Source organism: Asparagus officinalis, chromosome 5 (genome assembly GCF_001876935.1).
Source record: "Asparagus officinalis chromosome 5, Aspof.V1, whole genome shotgun sequence".
Taxonomy (NCBI): Eukaryota; Viridiplantae; Streptophyta; class Magnoliopsida; order Asparagales; family Asparagaceae; genus Asparagus; species Asparagus officinalis.
Window position 1 is genome coordinate 88,418,946 of NC_033798.1, and position 21,150 is coordinate 88,440,095.

The window sequence follows — 21,150 nt, forward strand, 5'->3', positions numbered from 1 at the left end:
CAACCTAATAGTTCAATGTGGTTATCTTTGCAAACTTATGAAGATGTTTTCTTAAATGATGATAGATTTTCTTATTCTACAGTCATTAGGGATTAATATAGAAGATTTTTCTTCCCTTTTCTTTCTTACGTCATAAAAATTTTATGTCATTTGTTATTATTATATTTGAGACATTGAAGAAATTGATTGCTATATGAGTGAATAATCTTTTTGAATAATGTGTAGCTTACATTGCTCATGGTTTATAAGCAAATAATATTTTTCAATAATTTGTAGCTTACATTGCTTATGATCACAACAACACATAAAATGGAAGCTGAATGTACATAAATGTAAGCATTAAGAAAGTTCACGGATAATATTACATCATCAGGTTAAGATTTAAAAGAAATACTTTTACAACCAAGTTATACTACAGAAATAAACCGAACAAATAACCATGTGCAATGCACGTATAATATTAAAACTTAGGAAAAAAAAAAACAAATTCAAAATGCAAAAGTAACCTGTCTGACGGTGCACACTGGTCGGAAATAACGCAAAGAGACGTAGGAAATGGACTTGTAAAACCCAAACTTCCCACTTTCCCTGATTTCCCCGCAAATACCAGTACTCTCGCGTTAGCTGTGTTGTGTGTCACCGGTCCAGCCCTGAGCCCAGATGCCGACGTCTCCGAGAGCAGAAGACATAACGCGACTCCTCCTCCTCCCTCTCCTCAGAATCTCAGAATCGGGTCGCCCCGCCGCCCCAACCGCCGCAAATCGCCATCGATTTCATCCCCGACTTCGGCGGATCCTCATGGATCGCGTACGGCGCCTCCTCGCTCCTCGTCATCTCCCACTTCCCTTCTCCCCTCAACGATTCCGAAACCCTAATTGGCCCCTCCTTCCAACAAGTCATTGATCCTATTGCTTCTCCCTCTTGCTCGACCGCCGACGACATCGTCGCCGTCCGCTGGAGCAGCGCTCGCCCCTCCGACGGAGAGATCACGGCTGCGGTCGGGGATTGCGTGTTCTTGTTCTGTCCTGACTCGGCTACTGCATCAGGTAACTTAGCTGTTGTGTAGCTTTGGTTTGTGCTGCTTGTTATCTTTTCCATTGTTTGGTAGAGAAAGCGAGGAGCTAAAGTTGTTTATGGTAAGTGGGGTAGCCAGGAATGAGAATTTGAGGGGGCGCTCTCGTTTCTTCTCATAATTAAAAAAAAAAAAGACTATACCATAATCACATTTGATAATATCATTAACTTTTTTTAGAGAAAGATGCAATACCTAACTCGAAATTCCCATCTAAATATTATATATGTATAATCAAAACTAAATACAACCAGCTATCAAAATGTAGTAACACCAAAATGATATTTACAAACTACCCTGACAAATTGCCATTTTCTGGAATCGTTGCATACTTGTGTTATTGTTAATAGTATCAAAACATCAGGTTCAATATGTTACAAAGCAGTCATTCATCCATCGATCTCCTAACAATTACTTAGTCTAGTTTTAATAATATCCCTAAATGAAATGACTACCATTACATAATCAACAAATTAAGTTAGAACATGATTATGTATATATATATATATAATATATATCTATATATAGTAATATATAATATATAATATATATATATATATATATATATATATATTCATTTGATTGGCATGCTCCACAACTTAAGGGTAAGGCTTGACGCTAGGGCAGCCCGGCCAGGTGGTTGTTGTGTTGTTGCTGGTGTTTTTTTTCTGGGGGTTTTTTCGGCAGGGGGGGTGGGTGGTGGGTGGAGGGCTCATGCCCTCCTGACCCGCTGGCTCCGCGCCGGTGTTTATGCTACATCGAACATAAAATTTCTCTAAATGCGTTATTGTTGGGATTTTTTTGTGTGTGTGTAGTTAAAAAAGAGTGATGGATTTGAATAAAAACTTGGGAAGGATGCATAATAGTTGAAGCTAATTCTTGACAACTCCATTAAGCCCATGTTCATCTGCCTATTGGCCACAAAAAGCCGAACATCTCAGAGCTATCATGCAATTTGGCATGTGTAAGCAAAAAAGAGCAAATAATGTAAAAATGTTTCGAAATGAATTAGTGTTGTGGGATTTCATGTGTTTGTGTGCGAGTAGCTATGTTACCCGGGTACTTCAATCATGAAGCCGTACCCGTATCCAACACGTACCCAAACTTCATAGACACCCCTTGGATGTATGCATAATTGCATACCTTTACCCAGACATGTACTCAATTATAGGATATATATTTTAATTTAAAATACTTGTCATACACTTCTTGGACCTATATCCTACACTACATGTCCATTTTCTGAAACTCTTTAGACATGGGTCCGATTGTTTCAGCCTATATTCAAATTAAAAACTATGATTTAAAAGGGTGGTTTGAGTGTCTAGTTAAAGAACTAATAGTTTCTAATTTATAATAATTAACATGGTAAAAGATAAAAGATAAAAGATAAAAGATAAAAGAAACTTAAAAATATGATACGAAATTAATTTCAAATAGCACATAAATTGAAAAATACTAATGATCTCATGTAAATCATTAATTTTGATAGATAAGGTAGTGATATAATTATATATATATATATATAATATAATATATATATATAATATATATATATATATATATATATATATATATATAATTAGTATATAATAGTATATATATATATACTATATATAATATATTATATGTATATACGTATATATATATAATAGTATTATATTATATATATATATCTATATATATTATATTATAACTGAGTGTGTTAGTCCGTGGTCCGTGGTACTACATTTCACAATTTACGCAGTGTCCATACCTATATATATATATATATATAAAGTATAATAGATTATATAGATAGTTACGATATATATAGGAGGTATCAGGATAGAATAAGATGTGTCGTAGGTCGTGTCCGCTTACCGCTACATTTCACCAAATTTACCGTGTCCCGTACCCGTACCCGCACCCATATCAGTCCCGTACCTGTTTCCATGCAACTTAGGTGGGTAGTTAAGAGAGGGAGGAGGGAGGGATGAAGGGACTTAAATAAAAACTTGGAGTCAACACCTAATAGTTTAAGCTTGTGGGTTAATTTTGGTAAATTAAGTGCATTCTGCCTATTCGCAACAAAAACTGGCACACCATTTGATTTTTAAGAATCATATTTGACTAGATATATACAGTTACTAAAAACTAGTCATTATTTAGTCTAGCACTTGATATATATACTCCAGAAGTTTAAAAGTTTTATATATTGATCCCTTTTGATTTTGATAGGGTTTACAGCTAGACGCTAGACCACCCTTAAGGGCCTTAACCATGTATCCCGGTATTTTTTTTACTGAGTTCTCTGGTGTGTTAGTCCTTAATTTGGCATCACGTGAATTGGGCAACCTACATTTACTATTTGTAAATTCTGAAATACCCAGGCTTTTATGTTCATGAAGGCGGAATAAATAGTAGCCTGAGCTCATTTGGTTACTCTTTTTTGCGGTCAAGTATAGAACAAGAAGGGCATGTAGTTTACTTGTTCATTATTTTATTATTTATACAGAGAAACTAAATTTATTTTATCTTGGTACTATTGTTTGAGAAACTTTTATGAGTGAGAAGTTTGATGTTTTTCTCTCAATTTCTAATATGCCCAAATGTAATGCTTCTCTGATGTCTAGGGTCATTCTGCTGGAGACAGACTGCAAGCCTCCTACAGTCTTCTGAAGTAGAGGCCATTGAATGGACAGGTTCTGGTGATGGGCTAATTGCAGCTGGTACTGACGTGGTTGTTTGGAAAAGAAAGAATACATCATGGGAAATAGCATGGAAGTCAAAAGCTGATATTCCTCAAGCTCTGGTTTCTGCAACCTGGTATGCTGAAGGACTCATTGCAACAGCTGCAAACTTATCAGTTTGCTGTACTGATATAAATTCCAATTGTTCTTTTTTTAGAGAAGATTGTGCTCGTGTATCAGTTTATCATAGTGATGGAAGATCTGGGTCTGTGAAGGTTCTATTGTGCCATCCTCAGCCTGTTACCATGATTCAATGGAGGCCCTCCACCATAACACGGTCAAGTGAAGATTTTCCAGATTCATGGAGGGATGTGCTGTTAACATGTTGTTCAGATGGAACAGTAAGACTGTGGAGCGAAATTGACAATGGCAGAACTAGGAAATACAACAAGGGCACACATGAACACAAGAGTGCCAGATGTTCTTTCCACGTTGGTACTGTAATTGAAATGAACCAGAGCTTGGGCGGAACTCTTGGCAAGGACATATTCATAGAGTGGGTAATAGAACTTGGCAGTGTAATTTCTAAATTAGAAGGAGATAGTTACTGTCTATCATCAGCTAGTTTGGAACAGGATCAGATTGGCAAGTGTGAGTGGTTGATCAGTGTAGGACCCACGCACACTCTTACTTTCTGGGCGATCCATTGCCTGGATGACATGAATCCATTACGATTTCCACGGGTGACTTTGTGGAAGAAACAAGATTTAAAGGATTTTAGGTCATACAACCTTTCCGATACTGACTGCTCAAATGTCAAAGATCAATCTATCCTTATAAAAGCTGTTGCTTTGAGGAATCGGATGTTTGGCCCTCCAGTTGAATGCTCCTTTGTTCAGTTGTTACCCAATAATTCAGTAAGTTGGTCACAGTTATATAGCCCAACCAAGACTTCTGAGAACAGATCCTTGGGTCAAATCAGTAAGGAGAAAAGTCTATCACATTTTGCAGGTGGAGTTCTAAATCAAGACGGGCATACAGGCATCATTCTGGAACTCTCTATTCATCCATACTGTGAAATTGAGCTTGCTGCATCATTGGATTCACACGGGGTTCTTCTCTTCTGGTCCCTTCCTACGATTTCCAATTGGACCTTGGGCATGCAAATGCTTGGTCCTACGTGGAAACCGATAGGAAGAATCAGCTCACAAGATTTGTGCAATGGTGCCAAATATTCTAGTTTGAGGTGGGCACCTTCAGTTTTGGATGATAACTTGTTTCTACTTTTAGGATATATTGACGGAATTGATTGTTTTCTAATTAAACTTGTGGAAAAAGGAAAGAAGATCTTATGCAATAAAGTTTTCACGGTTCCATTTGCGAGTCATAGCCATGGGGAAGGTCCACCAGATCAACTTTCTGTTATACCTTTACCTTCCAGCTGTGGGCGATCATTTCTTTCTAATGGCTTCTTGCTGTTTGCGATATGGACAAAGAAATTACAGGCCTTATCATGGAAAGTCATATTGCACTGTGCAGATCCATCTGGAAGCAGTTGTGGATGTAGCTCTGTTCTGGGAAATATTGCTGTTTCTGGAAAGGACAGGTTGATAACTTCTGCGGGAAAATTCTATGCCACCGTTGATTTGGGTTCATCACTATTTCCAGATGAACACAATTTAGACCATATTATCAGTATTTCTGTAACTTCTCCAAATATGCTGTCTGTTCAACAGCGCATAGCATCCTATGATGTTCCATGCAGTAAGTATCATATGGCTACAGGCTGTTCTGATGGGACTGTAAAACTTTGGAAAATGGTTCATGCGGAATCGAGCAATTCTGAGCTCAAGTTCCTTCCTTGGGAGCTTGTGGGTATATTCGCTGCACATGAAGGCCCAGTTAGTGCAGTTTCTCTGTCGTGTTGTGGTGGTAAAGTTGCGACTGTCAGTATGAATGATAGAAACAGTACCACCAGTCTCCATATCTGGGAGCCAATATGCCTGATAAGTGGTGGGGATTTTCTCTTAGAAGATGCAATATCCTTGATTGGGCCTGTTACTGGTTTAAGCTGGTTATCCATAGGGAATGGCCATTTGCTGCTTGCTGTCTGTTTGCCAAATGAATTACACCTGTATTCAGAGAAGAGAACCGATCTATTTCAGGAAAGATCAGGAAAGTCCAGAGAGATGCAAATTTGGTGCTGTATAGCACTATCCCATACTTATCCTGCTTCTCGTGACTTTTCATGGGGACCTAAGGTGACTCCTGTGCTTATTCATGACAAGTATTTTTCTCTCTTAAGTCAGTGGTTATTTATAGCAGAAAATGGAAATCTTCAAGAGGACAAGGGGAGATTTGTTGGTGCAATGGATCAAAGCATAAATTTTCCTATTTTTTCAGAAAGTGACATTTATGATACTAAAATATCATTGAAAAAGGGTAACAAGGAGAATGGCGTAGATATCAGCACTTTATTTCCGGAAAGGTTTCAAGCACACTCAAATTTTGGTTCTGCTTCAGGAATCAGGATACATAATCTGCTAGATTTAGCAGATAGATTGTGTGAAACATTGCCAATCCATCACCCCATGTCACTTCTTCAGCTTATGTATTCAGGTATTATTTGTTTCCAGATGATTATAGGCCTCATACACCTTGATTCATGGTTACCTTCGGTAACATGCTGTAACCTATTGTTCCTGGATTTGTGTTGGAAAGGTGAAAAGAAATTCCACCTTTTTGACTCTTGCGAATATGCTTTTGCTTTTTTTTAGAGGGGTTTAGTTGGCTACATGAAAATGGAGGTGAAAATTGAGCCACCACCAACCGATATCGAGGGATATCAAGGGCAAAAGGTGTTGAACAATATGAAACTGATAGTATGAAAGTAGCGGGCTGTCTAGAGGCTGATGTAGGGAAAATACTGTAAGGCATATGAAGTTTTAGAGGACAGAAAATTCATGGGTCCACATGGGAGACAACTTTTCTCCTGTGTCTTGAGAGTGAGTCACTTTCATTATTTCACCTCCATTCTCGAATTGCCGAATACTAGATGAATAATTTGAATTTGTTTTATGCTTTTTTCTTTCCAACTAATCTGTTGTTATGTGTACACATGTAACTCATCAGTCTCGTCTGATCAGCATCTTATAGCCAAAAAAGTAAACTACTAAACTGAAAAGGTAAAGTGCACCAGCGAGCACTGTTTTAAAAAAATCGGCCGATAATCGATATTATCGGCCGAGTTATCGGATTTGGTAGCTCTCCGCTAGGATAAATTGGATTTTTAATCAGTTATCGTTTTTCTAGGTTTATCGGCGATTTATCGGCGTTATCGGCACTTATCGGCCGATTAGTAAGACTTTTTTATCGGGATTATCGGCCCATTTTGACTAACATTATATTTTTTCAAGGCTATGATGCAAGTTTCGCTTTCTACAATTGGTTAATGATTCTAAACATGATGATTTACATTTTGGTATGTTTATATTTCATTAAGCATGATTAGATTACATTTTTTAATTGTTATATTATATATACACATCATCCAGTATATCACTCCGATAAATACTACTTCTCCCCGATATATCCCCGATTTCCGCTATCCGATAAGGATTTTGGCCGTCCGATAAACCCCCAATAACCGATATTTTAAACCTTGCCAGCGAGCTATTGTGCAGTACCTAGTAGAGCATTTTACAGTTAGCTTTTCAAGTCATGTTAATGATTCTTCCGACTCTGGCATAACGAGTTTTTGGCATGTATATACGTGATAATTTAAATAAAATTGCTTTGTTTTAGGCTAAATTGCATGGTTACTGGTAAGGGTATGAGTATAGGACATGGCAAATTGGGAAAAAGGTAGGGTACGGGGCCTCGTCTATAAATATGTATGCTATGCTATATATATTTATATGTATTAATTAATAGTTTACGTAAGATCAATATTGTTTTTTTCATGTACATGAGATCAATAAATTAGAAATAGATGTGAAGTGTGTAATATACATCTAAGAAGTGTATGAGGAGTGTTTTAAATTAATCATGTAGTATGTAATTGAGTATACACTTGAAAAACGTATGGATATATTCAAGAAGTGTCCAAGAAGTTTGGGTATGGATATGGGTACGTGTCGGGTGGGGGTACAGCTTCCAAATAGAAGTACCCAGGTAACATAGGTTTTAGGTAAGTGAATCTCTTGCTTTTTTTCTTGTAGGAAAGGGGTTCCAATTCCCCCTCCTATTTTCTCTTTTTCTTCATTCATGCTGACGTTTATGCTAGAGTCGGTGCAGCATATATCAGATGACCCCTTAACTCTGTTATTTCATTCCCAACCTTTTTGTTTTACATCTAACGTTTAGCTTGTTTATACTTCTGAAATTAAAGTCCATTCTCTGCCGTGCCCCCTGGCTAACCGTGAGATGTTTTCCCCCATGTTTAAGTCTCTCTCTGATATGCTTAAACTGTATTTCATCATTTCTTCGTTACACTTTATTACTTTACAAAACTACGACAAAAATGCTTCCTTATAGTTGTGGATGCCATTTAAGTATTTATTCGTTAGTTGTTTGAAGTTCTAATTGTATTCATAATGAAGCATGATTAACCATTTGTAGGTAACTGGAAACGCGTATATGTTGTTCTGGAACATCTTGTTGATGCTATCAAAACTGCTGATGCTTCTGCAACATCTTCGGTTACCAGTAAATCTGGAGAACATTATTGTTATGTTCCACAGATTGATTTATCTAGCTATTTCAAAGAAATTGTCCCTACAGAGTTGTACAATAAGGGCTTACAGTGGGGCCAAGAGATCACTTCAGGAACATCTACTTTGTTTTTTCAAAATCAAGGTTTTCAGTTTGCTGATGATAGTTCGAGCAATAAAGCTTCTGCAAATTTTTCTTCTGCCACCTCACAAAAATATGAAATTGTGGATTTCATTGGAAGTATAGAGAAGTCCCCTGATATTAAGGCTTTAAGAAACATTGAGAGAACCCAGCTCCTTGCAATCGTTGATCTTCTTGGTGAACTCAAGGAATCAACCTATTCTTCTGCATATGATAGTCTTGATAAACCTGGACGAAGGTAATACATAGTAATTTCTTGGCAATGTTTATTTTTGCATTTACTTTACGTTTTAAGTTTTTTATTCAGTAGTATTTTTATTTGAAAGTAAAGGTTCCACAGTTTGTCACCATCATCATCACTGTTGATTCTTGATAAATTATTGCGGTTATGACAGAGTTAATGATTTCATTTTTTTTCTTTGATATGTCAAGTTCTGCATATGACATATAGAGATGTTGACTCCATTTTAAATGATGTCTTACAAAGTTACAAGGAAATTTCTTTCGTATTAAGATATGAATTTAAGTGATCCTTGTCCATTAATGGAAACAATTTATGGATTGAAACATATTTTAATATTTCATATTTTAAAAAGTTTTGCTGTTTTCTTAAATTAAACATGTAATTTAACAACTACATGTTTCAGGAGAGGAGGTTTAATGTCCCAAGAAATCCATCAAATAGTAACCGAATAGAGGATTTTAGCAGGAAGATAGGAGGTTTTGGAGTTTCAGCAGATTGGGGCCTGGTCAAACAAATCTATGGAGTTCTATAAAGCAAGTGAAACTTAGTTTGGATAGTTTTAATTGTCCTGGAGGGGAGTAGTGTATAAATTATTAAAATTTATCCCCAAGCAAGAAAAATGCAGTCAAGCACATAAATTTCTAAGTGTAGAGTGAATCTGAAGACAAAATCATTGCTGTTCCCGAGAATTTTGGATAAAAGCTTTGTTGTTGTCGTAATCTCAAGACCAAATCATACTATGGTAAGATTCAATTGTTCGCTTTTATTTACCTAATGGCATCTTGTCAATGTGAAGCCCATTGGGTGTCTGTTGCTTCTGTTTAACTGTGCTGACTAGTGGTTGATATGGAAGTAAGTTCCCCTATCAAGCTTTACAAAGTAATATTATCGTTGGTATGCTCATATTCTAAAATAAAAATAAATAATAAATAATAAATAAATAAAAAGAAAAATAAAAAGAAAGAAAAAAAAGTATGCTCGTGGACTCTTATCCAATCATTAGCTTTAGATCTCTAGTTCCATCAGTTGCAGGTATGTTACTGTTTTGTGAATTATGATGTTTGATTCACTAAGTGCTCATGGGAAGATATTGGTGAATTTTTCGCTCTTCGTATCTTCTAAATCTTATACCAAATATTTGATCTTTCCTTGGCCATTGCATTTAAGGTACCTTTCAATATTGGTCTTTTTCTTGCATTTGCTTCTAATAGGCCAACATGGTGATGAGTAATGACTCCAGTGAGAAGGCAAGAGGAGCTACAAATTTTTTTAACCTATTTCCTATTAAGTTAGCTAGGATTTATTCAAAGCCTCGTGTCTTTCTCATGTACACACCAAAGGATTCTGTGCGAAAGACATCTGACTGTTTATTATTGTTCTATTTTCCTACTACAGCTGACATAATTAGAACTTGGCTTTACCTGAATAAAAACTACTTTCCTTAATATGAAAATTTCAAAGTAATTGATATCTAGTAACTCAGACACTGCTTATTGACAACATTCTCTATTGGACACTGTTAATGGCAACATTTTATTTTGTATCAAATGCTTCTACGAACTTCTAAATTTTTCTATTGGACAATGTTGTTACAATCTTCCGACTTTCTCACTTCTAGATTTTGACCTCTAGCGATAAGAAGGTTCATGCTTTGTTATTGCATATCATATGGTAGCATTTGTAAAATCTTGCTATACTTTCAAATTTATTTATTTATTGGTTTTTTTTCTACATGCAATAATGCAACAATTGCTGCAGGAGGAACCAATACCTTCTCATTCTGTTAATGCAAATGCAATAATGAAGGTGCAAATATTATAAATGCACGAATTAAATATCATCTTGTTACTTTTATTCTCTCAAGGTTCTGGGTTGCAGTGCGATTTCAGAGTCTGTATACTTTACGGAAGTTTGGAAGATTGTCTGCAGAAGGACCTGTCAGCTCTAGGTTGCTTGCATGGGCCTTGCAGTCTGATTGTCATGACAATCTTTTAGGCTCTCTTTTGTCTTCTAATCCATCTTGGCCTGAAATGCGGAGCCTGGGCGTTGGATTTTGGTTTACCAATGCATCTCAATTGCGGACAAGGGTAAATATTACTATTTTTTTCAGAAGTTGGCATCTTAAAGTTACAGTAAACTTTACTTACAGCCACATTTTGGTAGATCATACGGTGGCATAGGATAAATAGTTCTTATAAATATATTAACATTTTGGTAGATCATACAGTGGCATAGTATAACTAGTTCTTATAAATATATTAAGTTTTTAGCATGAAGTTCTACAAGAACATAAAAACCTTATAGCTTTATTATGGGATTTTACTGCGATTTTATAATTCCTTTGTCTCTTGCACACTTTGTTTTACACAAGTAACCAGTTGTTTCTTATATAAATCGTCTAACAATTTCACTTATTCACTAAATTTTACCTGTCTTAGATAACTGCAGCTAATATTATTTACTAATTGGCATCAGATACAAACACTAACGTAGCTTGCCAAATTGATCTAGTCTTGTAGTAAATATTGGTTTACTAATTGGCATCACATACAAACACTAGTGTAGCTTGCCAAATTTAAATATGTTAAGAGGCAGGTTTCAGGAGTTCTATGTACATTGTACAATGAGTACATCCGGTGTTTTAAAAAGCTTCCGCTTAGGCCGCCTAGGCTTTTGCCTAGGCCTAGACAGTACCTAAGCCTCCTAGGCTTTGACCGCTCAGGTCTTGAGAGCGCCTAGGGGACTGGAGACCGCTTACGCGGACTACACTGCTAGGGTATTGGTCATCATTTTCTCTGTTGCTGCCTCCATGCCCTCTAACCTCCTTTGAACTTCTTCAACCTCCTCCACCGACTACAAACACCTCCACCGACTTTCAATAAACTTTCCTTTGCCACCACTTAAATAAAAATAGAAAATCATCATAGGCCTAGCATCAAGGTGCTAGATGCCAGTTTGATAGCTGCCAGTTTGATAGCTAGTGATGCCTAGCACTTTCGATAACATTGATTGGAATTAAAAATATAAAATAGGAAAGCGCCTAGGCCATCGCCTAGGCTCTAGGTGCTGTGTTTGACGCTTAGACTATCTAGCGCTTTCTTTAACCTTGGGTACCCCACTTGAATCCCTTATCTTCAATAAAAAAAAGTATTCATCCTGATGGTATAAATTGCAACTAAATAAAAAAATATTTAACCTTGTGGATTGTCTAGATCATCAAATATAATTTGCATCCTTTATTTGAACTATATATAAAGTCTTTCTATGATCAATTTGTTCTTGTTTGATTATCTTCTTGCAGTTATACTAGTCCTTTACTTTTATCATGTTATGATGAAATATTTATATGCTGAGCTTGTAGATGGAAAAGCTCGCAAGATCTCAATATCTAACAAGAAAGGATCCCAAGGACTGTGCACTTCTATACTTGGCATTGAATAGACTTCAAGTTTTGACTGGCCTATTTAAAATCAGCAAAGATGAAAAGGACAAACCGCTAGTTGGATTTCTTTCACGCAATTTCCAGGTATTGCAATACATGCATAACTTTATTTTAATTTGTTTCCTGCTCGGATTCTGCACCCCCCATTATTCACTGCTCCAATGACCTATTCTTGAAGAACAGGATCGAGGGGTTCCTTGGGACAATTTGGGGCCAAGTGGGACAACTATCTCAATGGGACAATTTTACTTCCTTGGAACAACGTGAATGGGATAAAGGAGGATATATTGGGATAACGAGATAATTTGGAACTTGATTGAGACAATTTAAGTGGGATAATTGATGACATGATGCCTTACTAAAATATGATATTTATTTATCAATTGAGTATAATTAACTTAACTAATTTGTTTTGTAAGTTATTTACTATAATATAATATATATTATATTTCAAGAAATGTATTAAAATAGAATATATTATATTATAATTAATATAATTTATATGAATATTTTTAGTAATATTAATTAATATAATATGTTTTTATTACAATAATATAGTTGTATATATTATATGATTGGTTTGTTTACATATATTGTTATTATATTATATGATATAACATCATAGACAATATAATATATTACATTAATATTATATTATAATAACCCTAATATACTATTAATATGTTTATTAATTAATATAATGTATTACGTTAATTTAACATATTATATCATATTTTAATATATCATATTTTATTTTTATTTTTATTATTACAATAAAATATTATATAATATAATTATCATACTATTGACAATATATTTAATACTATTAATTAATATAATATAATAAATTATATCAATTTATAAAAACTATAGTATAATAGAAAATAGTAAATTATTATCTATACTATACTATAAAAGTTGGGTGCTACAATAAAGTGTGTCCTACAAATTTTTCTTTATCCTCTTAACTCCATGTTATTCAAGACTTCTATCATGTTTGTCCTTATGCTCCCACTCCCCCTCTCATCTCGCTCCTCTCAAGTCATTTGACACATATGACCTCATGAAATTCAAGATTGCAAACAAAATAAAAAAGCACGCTAAAAATTAGTAAAATATGTTCTATAAAGAAACTTATAAAAAAATTCTGATAGCAAATCTTCTTAATTATATTTACTGACTACAAATGATTATTATTATGATTTGTTTGTAAAATAAGATTTACACCATTCACTATTGCATTCTGTTTGTGAATATCGAATCAAAATATTTGTCCAAACATAAAGCGAATTATGTTGTCTAGTAAGCAATTAAAACTTTAACCTTTTTTGCATTTAATTGTTAAGCCTAAAGGCTACAACAAAGAGTAGGAGGAAAGTATATTTGACATTTTCCTCCCTCTTTCTCCATGTATGCAGTATACAAGGTTTTAAATGTCGTCCGACATGTCTGACATGTCGGCCGACATATCGGTTTGAGGGCTTGACCGACATGACATGGACGTTTTCAACTCGTATGTCGGTTTTCAGGGCCAAATCGAAAATATCAGGGTCATATCGGGCGACGTTTTCAACTCGTATGTCGGTTTTCAGGGCCAAATCGAAAATATCAGGGTCATATCGGGCATATCGGCCTATTTTTTAGCTTTGAAAAATAGGCTGATATGATACTTTTTTAAGTTCTGTTTTTTGTTATAGGGTTTGGGTTTAGTGATAAATACCCAAACTCGTTTGACCCGTTCTCATGTTTATGGGTTTCTTATGAACCCGATAGAAAGAATTTATGAACCAAAATCTATATATTATTTACTTTTTTATATGTTTAGTCTATAGAATTTATAAAGTATGCTTATATTGAATTTATAAATGTTTAGATTACATTTAGGACATGATATTATACATATGCGCACTATCCTATGGCAATCCGATATTTAGTCAATGTCCCTCGATATATCCCCAATTTTCGCTATCCGACATGGATTTCAGCCATCCGACATGAACTCGATATCCGACATTTAAAACATTGGCATTATAAGATAAATAATTTTCATGTAGAGCCATTAAATTAAAATTTGCAGCACCACAAAAATAATAAATTGCAAGTATTAAAATATTAAACAGCTTGCAAGTATCAATAGTTTCTAAATATTAACTTCGGAAATGTATTGTTAATAAATATATAAGAAAAGCTTGCTAATTTTTTGTTTAAAATAAAAAGAGTATTGTTCTTTTCTCTCTTTACAAAGAGAAATTGCACAATGATAAAATTTATTAAATATTTTTCAAAAAAAAACACAAGATAATAAAAGCACTAAACATGCATATTTAATTGATATACTTAAGCATTTCTACATAAAAATATACTTAAGAAATGGAATATGTGAAAACATACTTACAAAATAAAATATTTTAATTCTATGTAATAACTTACTTAAAACAATAGAAAATGTAATTAAATTTGTCTTCTCACAGATGAAGTAAAAATATGGAAAAATGGAAGAGAAATACAAGATAATAATGATTTTTTAGTTTTCAAAACCTAGATTAAATATGTATGTGCGTAATCAATATCTTATACTATATTTCTTAAAAAAATTAATATGAATTGTAAAAATCCTATTATATGCATTTATAATTCAAATATGTCTCTCTTGTTGAAATATGTATGTATGTATGTATGTGTGTGTGTGTGTGTGTGTGTGTGTGTGTGTATATAGATAATGCAAGAGATGAAAGGTGAGAGGCTAGTAGCATGGATTCATGGAAGTGGAAATTCAAAAATGAGAAAGGATGAGTGTGAAAGAGACAAAGTGAGACTCTCACTGCTATGGTTTGGACTTCTATTTTTTCTTTGAATACTGTTTGTATCCAAAGATTTAAGTTCTTCAATTTGTCGTTGAAGATTTAGGATATTTGTATTTATATCCTCTATGGGGTATACCATATCAATTACAGAATTTAGCATCAAAGCCAAATTGTGGTTTGTTGGTGACTTGGTAGAGTCTTTTGGCAAATGAAGCAAGTGCTTGTAACTCTTTGGTTCAGCACTTAGCCGACAGATTTATTGTATTAAACTAGACATATGAAAGATTTCTTTCTCTTATCACTATCTTTTCTTATGTTTTTTAATTTCTACTATATCTATTTGTTCTTTTACTTAGCAAGGATTCGACCCTTTTCTCTCGGCTAAACACACGCTGCTTGAGGGTGGCTTTTTCTTCAGGCTACGGACTCGAAACTAGCAGCACTCATGCTGCTACACACAGAACGTTACCACAATCCTAGTATGTTGCTTCAGAGAGAGCACAATTTAGTTTCATTTCCTAACTCTAGGCACAACCTGATAAGCAAAGCAAATATAAACAGAATAGCAAAATTAAACTACATAATGAAGACATAATGAAGACAGAGATTGGAGAAAGAAAGAAACTTAGAACCTCATATTATTAATAAGAAATAAAACTTACAGAGTTTATACTACAAGACTTCAGGCTAGCAGACGACAGACACTGATGGTACTCTCACATAAACACTCTTTTTACAAGAACACTCACAAGATGCTTCTCAAGACACTTTGCAATATTTCTCCGATTTTTTGATGATCCTCACAAAACTTTGACCTCTCCTATATATAGACCCAAAATTGACTTAAGGAATCTTTACTTTTACAAAAGTAGCTTTACAAAGTATTTTTATTAAAGTAACTTTAATAAAGTAATTTTTAAAAGTAACTTTTAAAAAGTAACTTTTAAAAAATAACTTTAATAAAGAGACTTTAATAAAGTATCTTTATTTTGGAAAATGGACGCTCTTTCTCGTGTCCTCCTAGCATGTTTGGTGCTCCTTCTAGGGTCGAGCTTGTCTCATCATGCTTCTCAGTCAGTCTCGGGAGCTGTATTCTGATCAAAAGAGCGTAACGGGGATGTTCTGCCTGTGCGTATGATTAATTCATACTGCTCCTTGGCTTAGTGGGCTACTGATCCTAAAACCATAATTTCCTCGAATTCTTCTAGCAATTCCTTTTCTTCGAAGAGTAGGTTAGGGAGATGAAGAATAATGTGGTCTTTTATTATCATCTTCTCATTATTATAGTGTAGTGCTTTAAAGAATTTGGTTGCTTCCATTTCCATTTCCTTTTCTTTTTCAACATCATACTCCTTTTCGTTGAAAGGAATATGCATAAAATGAGGTTCTTCCCATATTGACCATATGGTGAACTTGATTCCATATGGTCACACAAAAATAGCCACACCTAATTCTTTTCCAAATTGATTCCGACAATTCATACTACGAATTCAGCATGGCCACACAGAAATGGCATTAGAATTCTAACATCATATTTTCTCAATTCTTTAATTAAGAAAAATGTGCGCAATATTAGATGGTTTATGGAATTAGATAACTATATTTATACTATTTGATATATTTTTGGATTCACTAATATTGGTGCTGATTTTCTTTCTAGGTAGGGCTAGCTCCTCATTAGGAAAACAGTCGGATAAAGGCAAAGCACCTATTCCCCTTAGAATGAAATAAACAAACAAGGTGCATCAAATATAAAATAGACCCTCACAATAAAGGAGGCAACCGATAGTGGCTTTGTAACCGTAAAAGGTAAAACAAAGCATAAAGAAGAAGAGAAAACCTCTCAAAATAAGAAGTCCAAAGCTCACCAGGGATATTGGAAAAAGCATCTACAATTCAAAGATATGGTAGTCAAAAACTGGTATAACACCAGTTTACCAGAAGAAGACTACACATGTATTAACAGTTGCTGAAAGAAACTTGAGGAAATGAGGATTTCTACTCCAGACACTAATGCATATCTATCGGCATTAGAATAAGTCATCAAGGAAAAGAATCGAAAGATTCAAGACTTTAAAAGGGATACCACAGATGCAGAGGTATCATAGAAAATCTCATGAGTCAATCAATCTTGACTATGTCAACGACAATGAGGACTAAAAAAGAGTAACTGAGAAACTCTTTGGGCTCAAGCTCAAGGGACTTGAGAATAATCTTTAAGGAAATCAAGATCAAAGATTTAGCAGTAACTAATATTGATTCTTTTGTCGAACTAGTCAGTTATTTTAAGTTTGATATCTCAAATATCAGACACAACGAAAACTAAAGGACATGTTCGATAGCCATCAGAGGAACCTAATCGATGATCAGACAATGCTCGCCTCCTTCGAAAAACTGAAAGATGACGGAATAAACTCGTTCAAATCAGCTTCACAGGTTATATTAAACTAATATGACTGACATTGGGTACTGGCTAGTTTTGAACTCATACTCGCACATAAAGAACATATTCAAAAGGGCTCAGTACATAAACTGTATCTTAATAAAACTAGACCCAAAGAATATAAGCCCTTCATTCCCGAAATCTGCAGTCAGACACTTGAAGAAACAGACACATTTCAAAGAGTCTTTGAGTTCACCATATGGTCAATATGGGAGGAACGCAATCTGTATGAATTCTATCATTCATATCAAATTTGGAGGACAGACCCCTTAACAAGGGAATCTCATTTCAAGTATATTCTTTTCAACGAAAATGAGTATGATCTTAAAGAAGAAAAGGAAATGGCAGTAATCGAATTCTTTGAAGCACTGCACTACAATAATGGGAAGATAATAAAAGATCACATTATTCTATATCTCCCTAACCTAATCTTCAAAGAAAAGGAACTGTAAGAAGAATTTCCCCAAAACACCCGCGCTTCAGGCTGGTATCAGAGCCTGGATCCAGGGTAAAGATCAACCAAATAGATGTTGAAACATGTGCATATTGCTCTGGGAAATTTAAAGGACTGAAGAAAATATATGCTACGTATGATAAGGAATATTAGTTATTAGAAATATTATTAGTTTCTTAAAAATTTATTTATTATCATTTGAGTTCATTATTAAAACAGATAATCAAGCCATTACACAGTTTCTTAAAAAGTTACTATAAAGTATTGGACATGGTTAGACTAGTTGGCAGGTTATCCTTTTCTATACCAGTTATAGGGAACATGCTGATTCCATACTTATGGTAAGATGTCACTTATGGTAGGATGTATTGTGATAGATTCAAAAGGATAACTTTCAAAGGATGCATGCTAAATTTTGCTTAACATTCTAGAGATGGCCATAATTGTGTACCTAGAAATGATATTTTAGAAAGGTCATATACAACGTATCAAAATTTTTAAGTTGTACTTCTGTAGAAGGATAATTAACATATGATACTGATTTGAAAACTAACCCTGATAAACACCAATTTATGTTAATGCAATGAGAGGAATTTCTTCTTTGACTTGAGCAGTGGCATAAAGCCCTTGGGATGAGTTTATATCATGAAACTTTGGTTTGTGCTTCTCTCTCTTTTTAGCATGTCTAAGTGGGATAAGCTTGTTTCACTTCCTGCCATCTGTCCAGCCCTTGGACAGGTTTGGTTATAAATCTTACTCTACCATTCACTTTAACAACATCTCTTCTCAAGTTACCTTCTCCATTCCCTAGCTATGGTGCAATGACTGGTAATGTCCGTGATAAGTCTTTAAAGGTTTATCCACTTCATTTTTCATGTACTTCCTATATACTTAACATTTCTTTTAAGTTACTAATTATTTACATGGTGTCTTTTGTTGTGAGGGCTGGTTATGGATGGTCTGAGATTCAAGATTGGATTACAAGCTTTGTTCATAGAAAATTTCTTCTTTTTAGTTTGTTACCCCATTTTTCATATTTTTTTTCAAAAAAAAAATCCTTGACATTTTTGCAATTAAGCTCGGCTAAAGTGTGATATCACTTTCCATTTTCCACAATCTTACAATCTTGATATGAGTTGGTGATGCGGGACGATAATGGATCGTCGATTTTAGATTAGTAGAACTTATTAATCTTTTATTTATTTCAGAAATATTTGGTAGAATTTTTATTTGCGATGAGATTTTATAAGGATTTGCTGTTAGGATTTAGGATCTTTTCTGACTTGATTTTGTTAGGATTTATTTTGTTGTTGGAACTGAGATTTATTATATTGTTAGTTTAATTTTTTTATAAACATTATGTATCCTCTCTTTTAGAGGCAGACATTGATGAATGAGAATATTTAAGTTTAAGAAAACCTCTCTTTGAAGAATGTGAGTTGTTACGCGTGAAGCCAAATTTAACGTTATTTTATAAATTTTTTATTTGTTTAATCTCCTCTGAAATCTTTTCCTCAAATTAATCCGCTACCTATTATCCAAAGGAAATTTTTTTCTGGTAATGTTCAACTAAACAGTACTTACTGTCACTAATTATGTGTACAGTACCTTACCATGACGCCGATTTGTATTCGTCTCTGTATTCATCGCAATCAACCTCTTTGACGATCCAATGTTCTGTGACCATCATTTTGGATCCTCTTCGACCTCTAATGATCAATGACGAATCTTTTTGGTTGGAGCTCTCTCAGTCTATTCCCCATCAATTGGTGTCAAAGCAAGTTTATTATACTGGGATTTTACTTAATAAAATATTGTTTAAAATGAATGGGATAAATAAAATAATGGATAGATTGATCGAGATGGGAACTCTCATTGAGAGATGTCCTGAGCAAGAACCAGACTCAGAACTGGAGCTAGAAGTGAAAGTGAATCAAGTGATAGAGCCCGTGCACATGCACGTACCCAAGCTCGAGATGAATCCCAAACTTGAGCCTAAAAAAAAGCAAGAGATAGATCTCGAGTTAGAGTTAGAGTTTGAACCCGATTCTACAGTGCAAATTATGATGCAAAATCATGTCAAAGTCGCATTCAATTTACTTCAAGATCACTTAATTATTAACTTTGGTATACCAAATCCGTCTCCACCAACCCAACATCAAATTCTGTAGATGTTGAAGATCCTGTAATCCACGCAAGGATAGTTCTCGCTGAACAAAGGACTTTGTATGCTCTCCCTTTATAAAACTTGAGGTCGAGTTTTCTCCAACAAGGGGAGATTTAACGTAGGGCAATCATGGATCATCGATTTTAGATTGGTAGGACTTATTAAATTTTTTTAATTTCAGGAATATTTAGTACTATCTTTATTTTAGGTGAGATTTTATAAGGATTTGCTGTTAGGATTTAGAATCTTTTCTTATTTGATTTTGTTAGGATTTATTATATTGTTAGTTAATTTTTTTAAATAATGTGTATCCTCTTTTAGAGGCAGACATTGATGAATGGGAGTATTTGAGTTTTTTAGTTTGAGAAAACCTCTTTTTGAAGAATGTGAGTTGTTAGGCGTGAATCCAAATTAATTGTTAATTCTGTAAAGCTTTTTTTTGTGTTTAATCTCCTCCAAAGTTCTCTCCTCAAATTAATCTGCTGGTTACCATCCAATGGAAAAAGGTTTTTGGGGGTACTGTTTGGGGGTACTGCTAAAGTGAACAATACTCACGTTCACTATTTACGTGAACAGTATATTGCATCGATGCCGATCCATATTCATCTCTGTTTCATCGCGATAAGCCCCTCTGACGATCCAACATCCTGTGGCCATGCTTTTGGATCCTCTTCGACCTCGAACGATCGATCAGAGTCCTCTCAGTCTATTCCCTATCAGTTGGTTGAAAAGCTAGTGGAAGCAACTAGAATAATGTAATTTGTCAATACTATAAGTTAGTGGACAAATTGTGAGTACTTTGCCAATTGTTTGCTAATGATACCCAACATACGTTCTCTCGGTAAACAAAAGAAATGAAAGATATGTTACATGTGAATATTTGAACATGTCGTGAACTGGACGGTATTGGAGATTAACTTGGAGAAACTTATTTCTAAGGAAAAACTCAAGAATCCAAATTAATGAATGCACTTATGATCTGTATGGAACTGAATTAA

The 21,150-nt window shown here is 34.5% G+C and overlaps 1 protein-coding gene across 2 annotated transcripts in view; it reads left to right on the forward strand.

The window, feature by feature from the left end:
* LOC109840081 overlaps positions 740-21,150 on the forward strand; it is a 36,992-nt gene continuing 16,581 nt past the window's right edge. The window contains exons 1-5 of one of the 2 annotated variants that reach the window (XM_020408585.1): positions 740-1,046; positions 3,688-6,363; positions 8,365-8,836; positions 10,707-10,929; positions 12,204-12,368. In XM_020408585.1, the coding sequence (XP_020264174.1) occupies positions 4,050-6,363; positions 8,365-8,836; positions 10,707-10,929; positions 12,204-12,368 (3,174 nt within the window). In that variant the 5' untranslated portion in view covers positions 740-1,046; positions 3,688-4,049. Of the gene's footprint in view, positions 1,047-3,687; positions 6,364-8,364; positions 8,837-10,706; positions 10,930-12,203; positions 12,369-21,150 lie in introns of those variants that run through there. The other variant, XM_020408586.1, reaches the window with a different exon arrangement.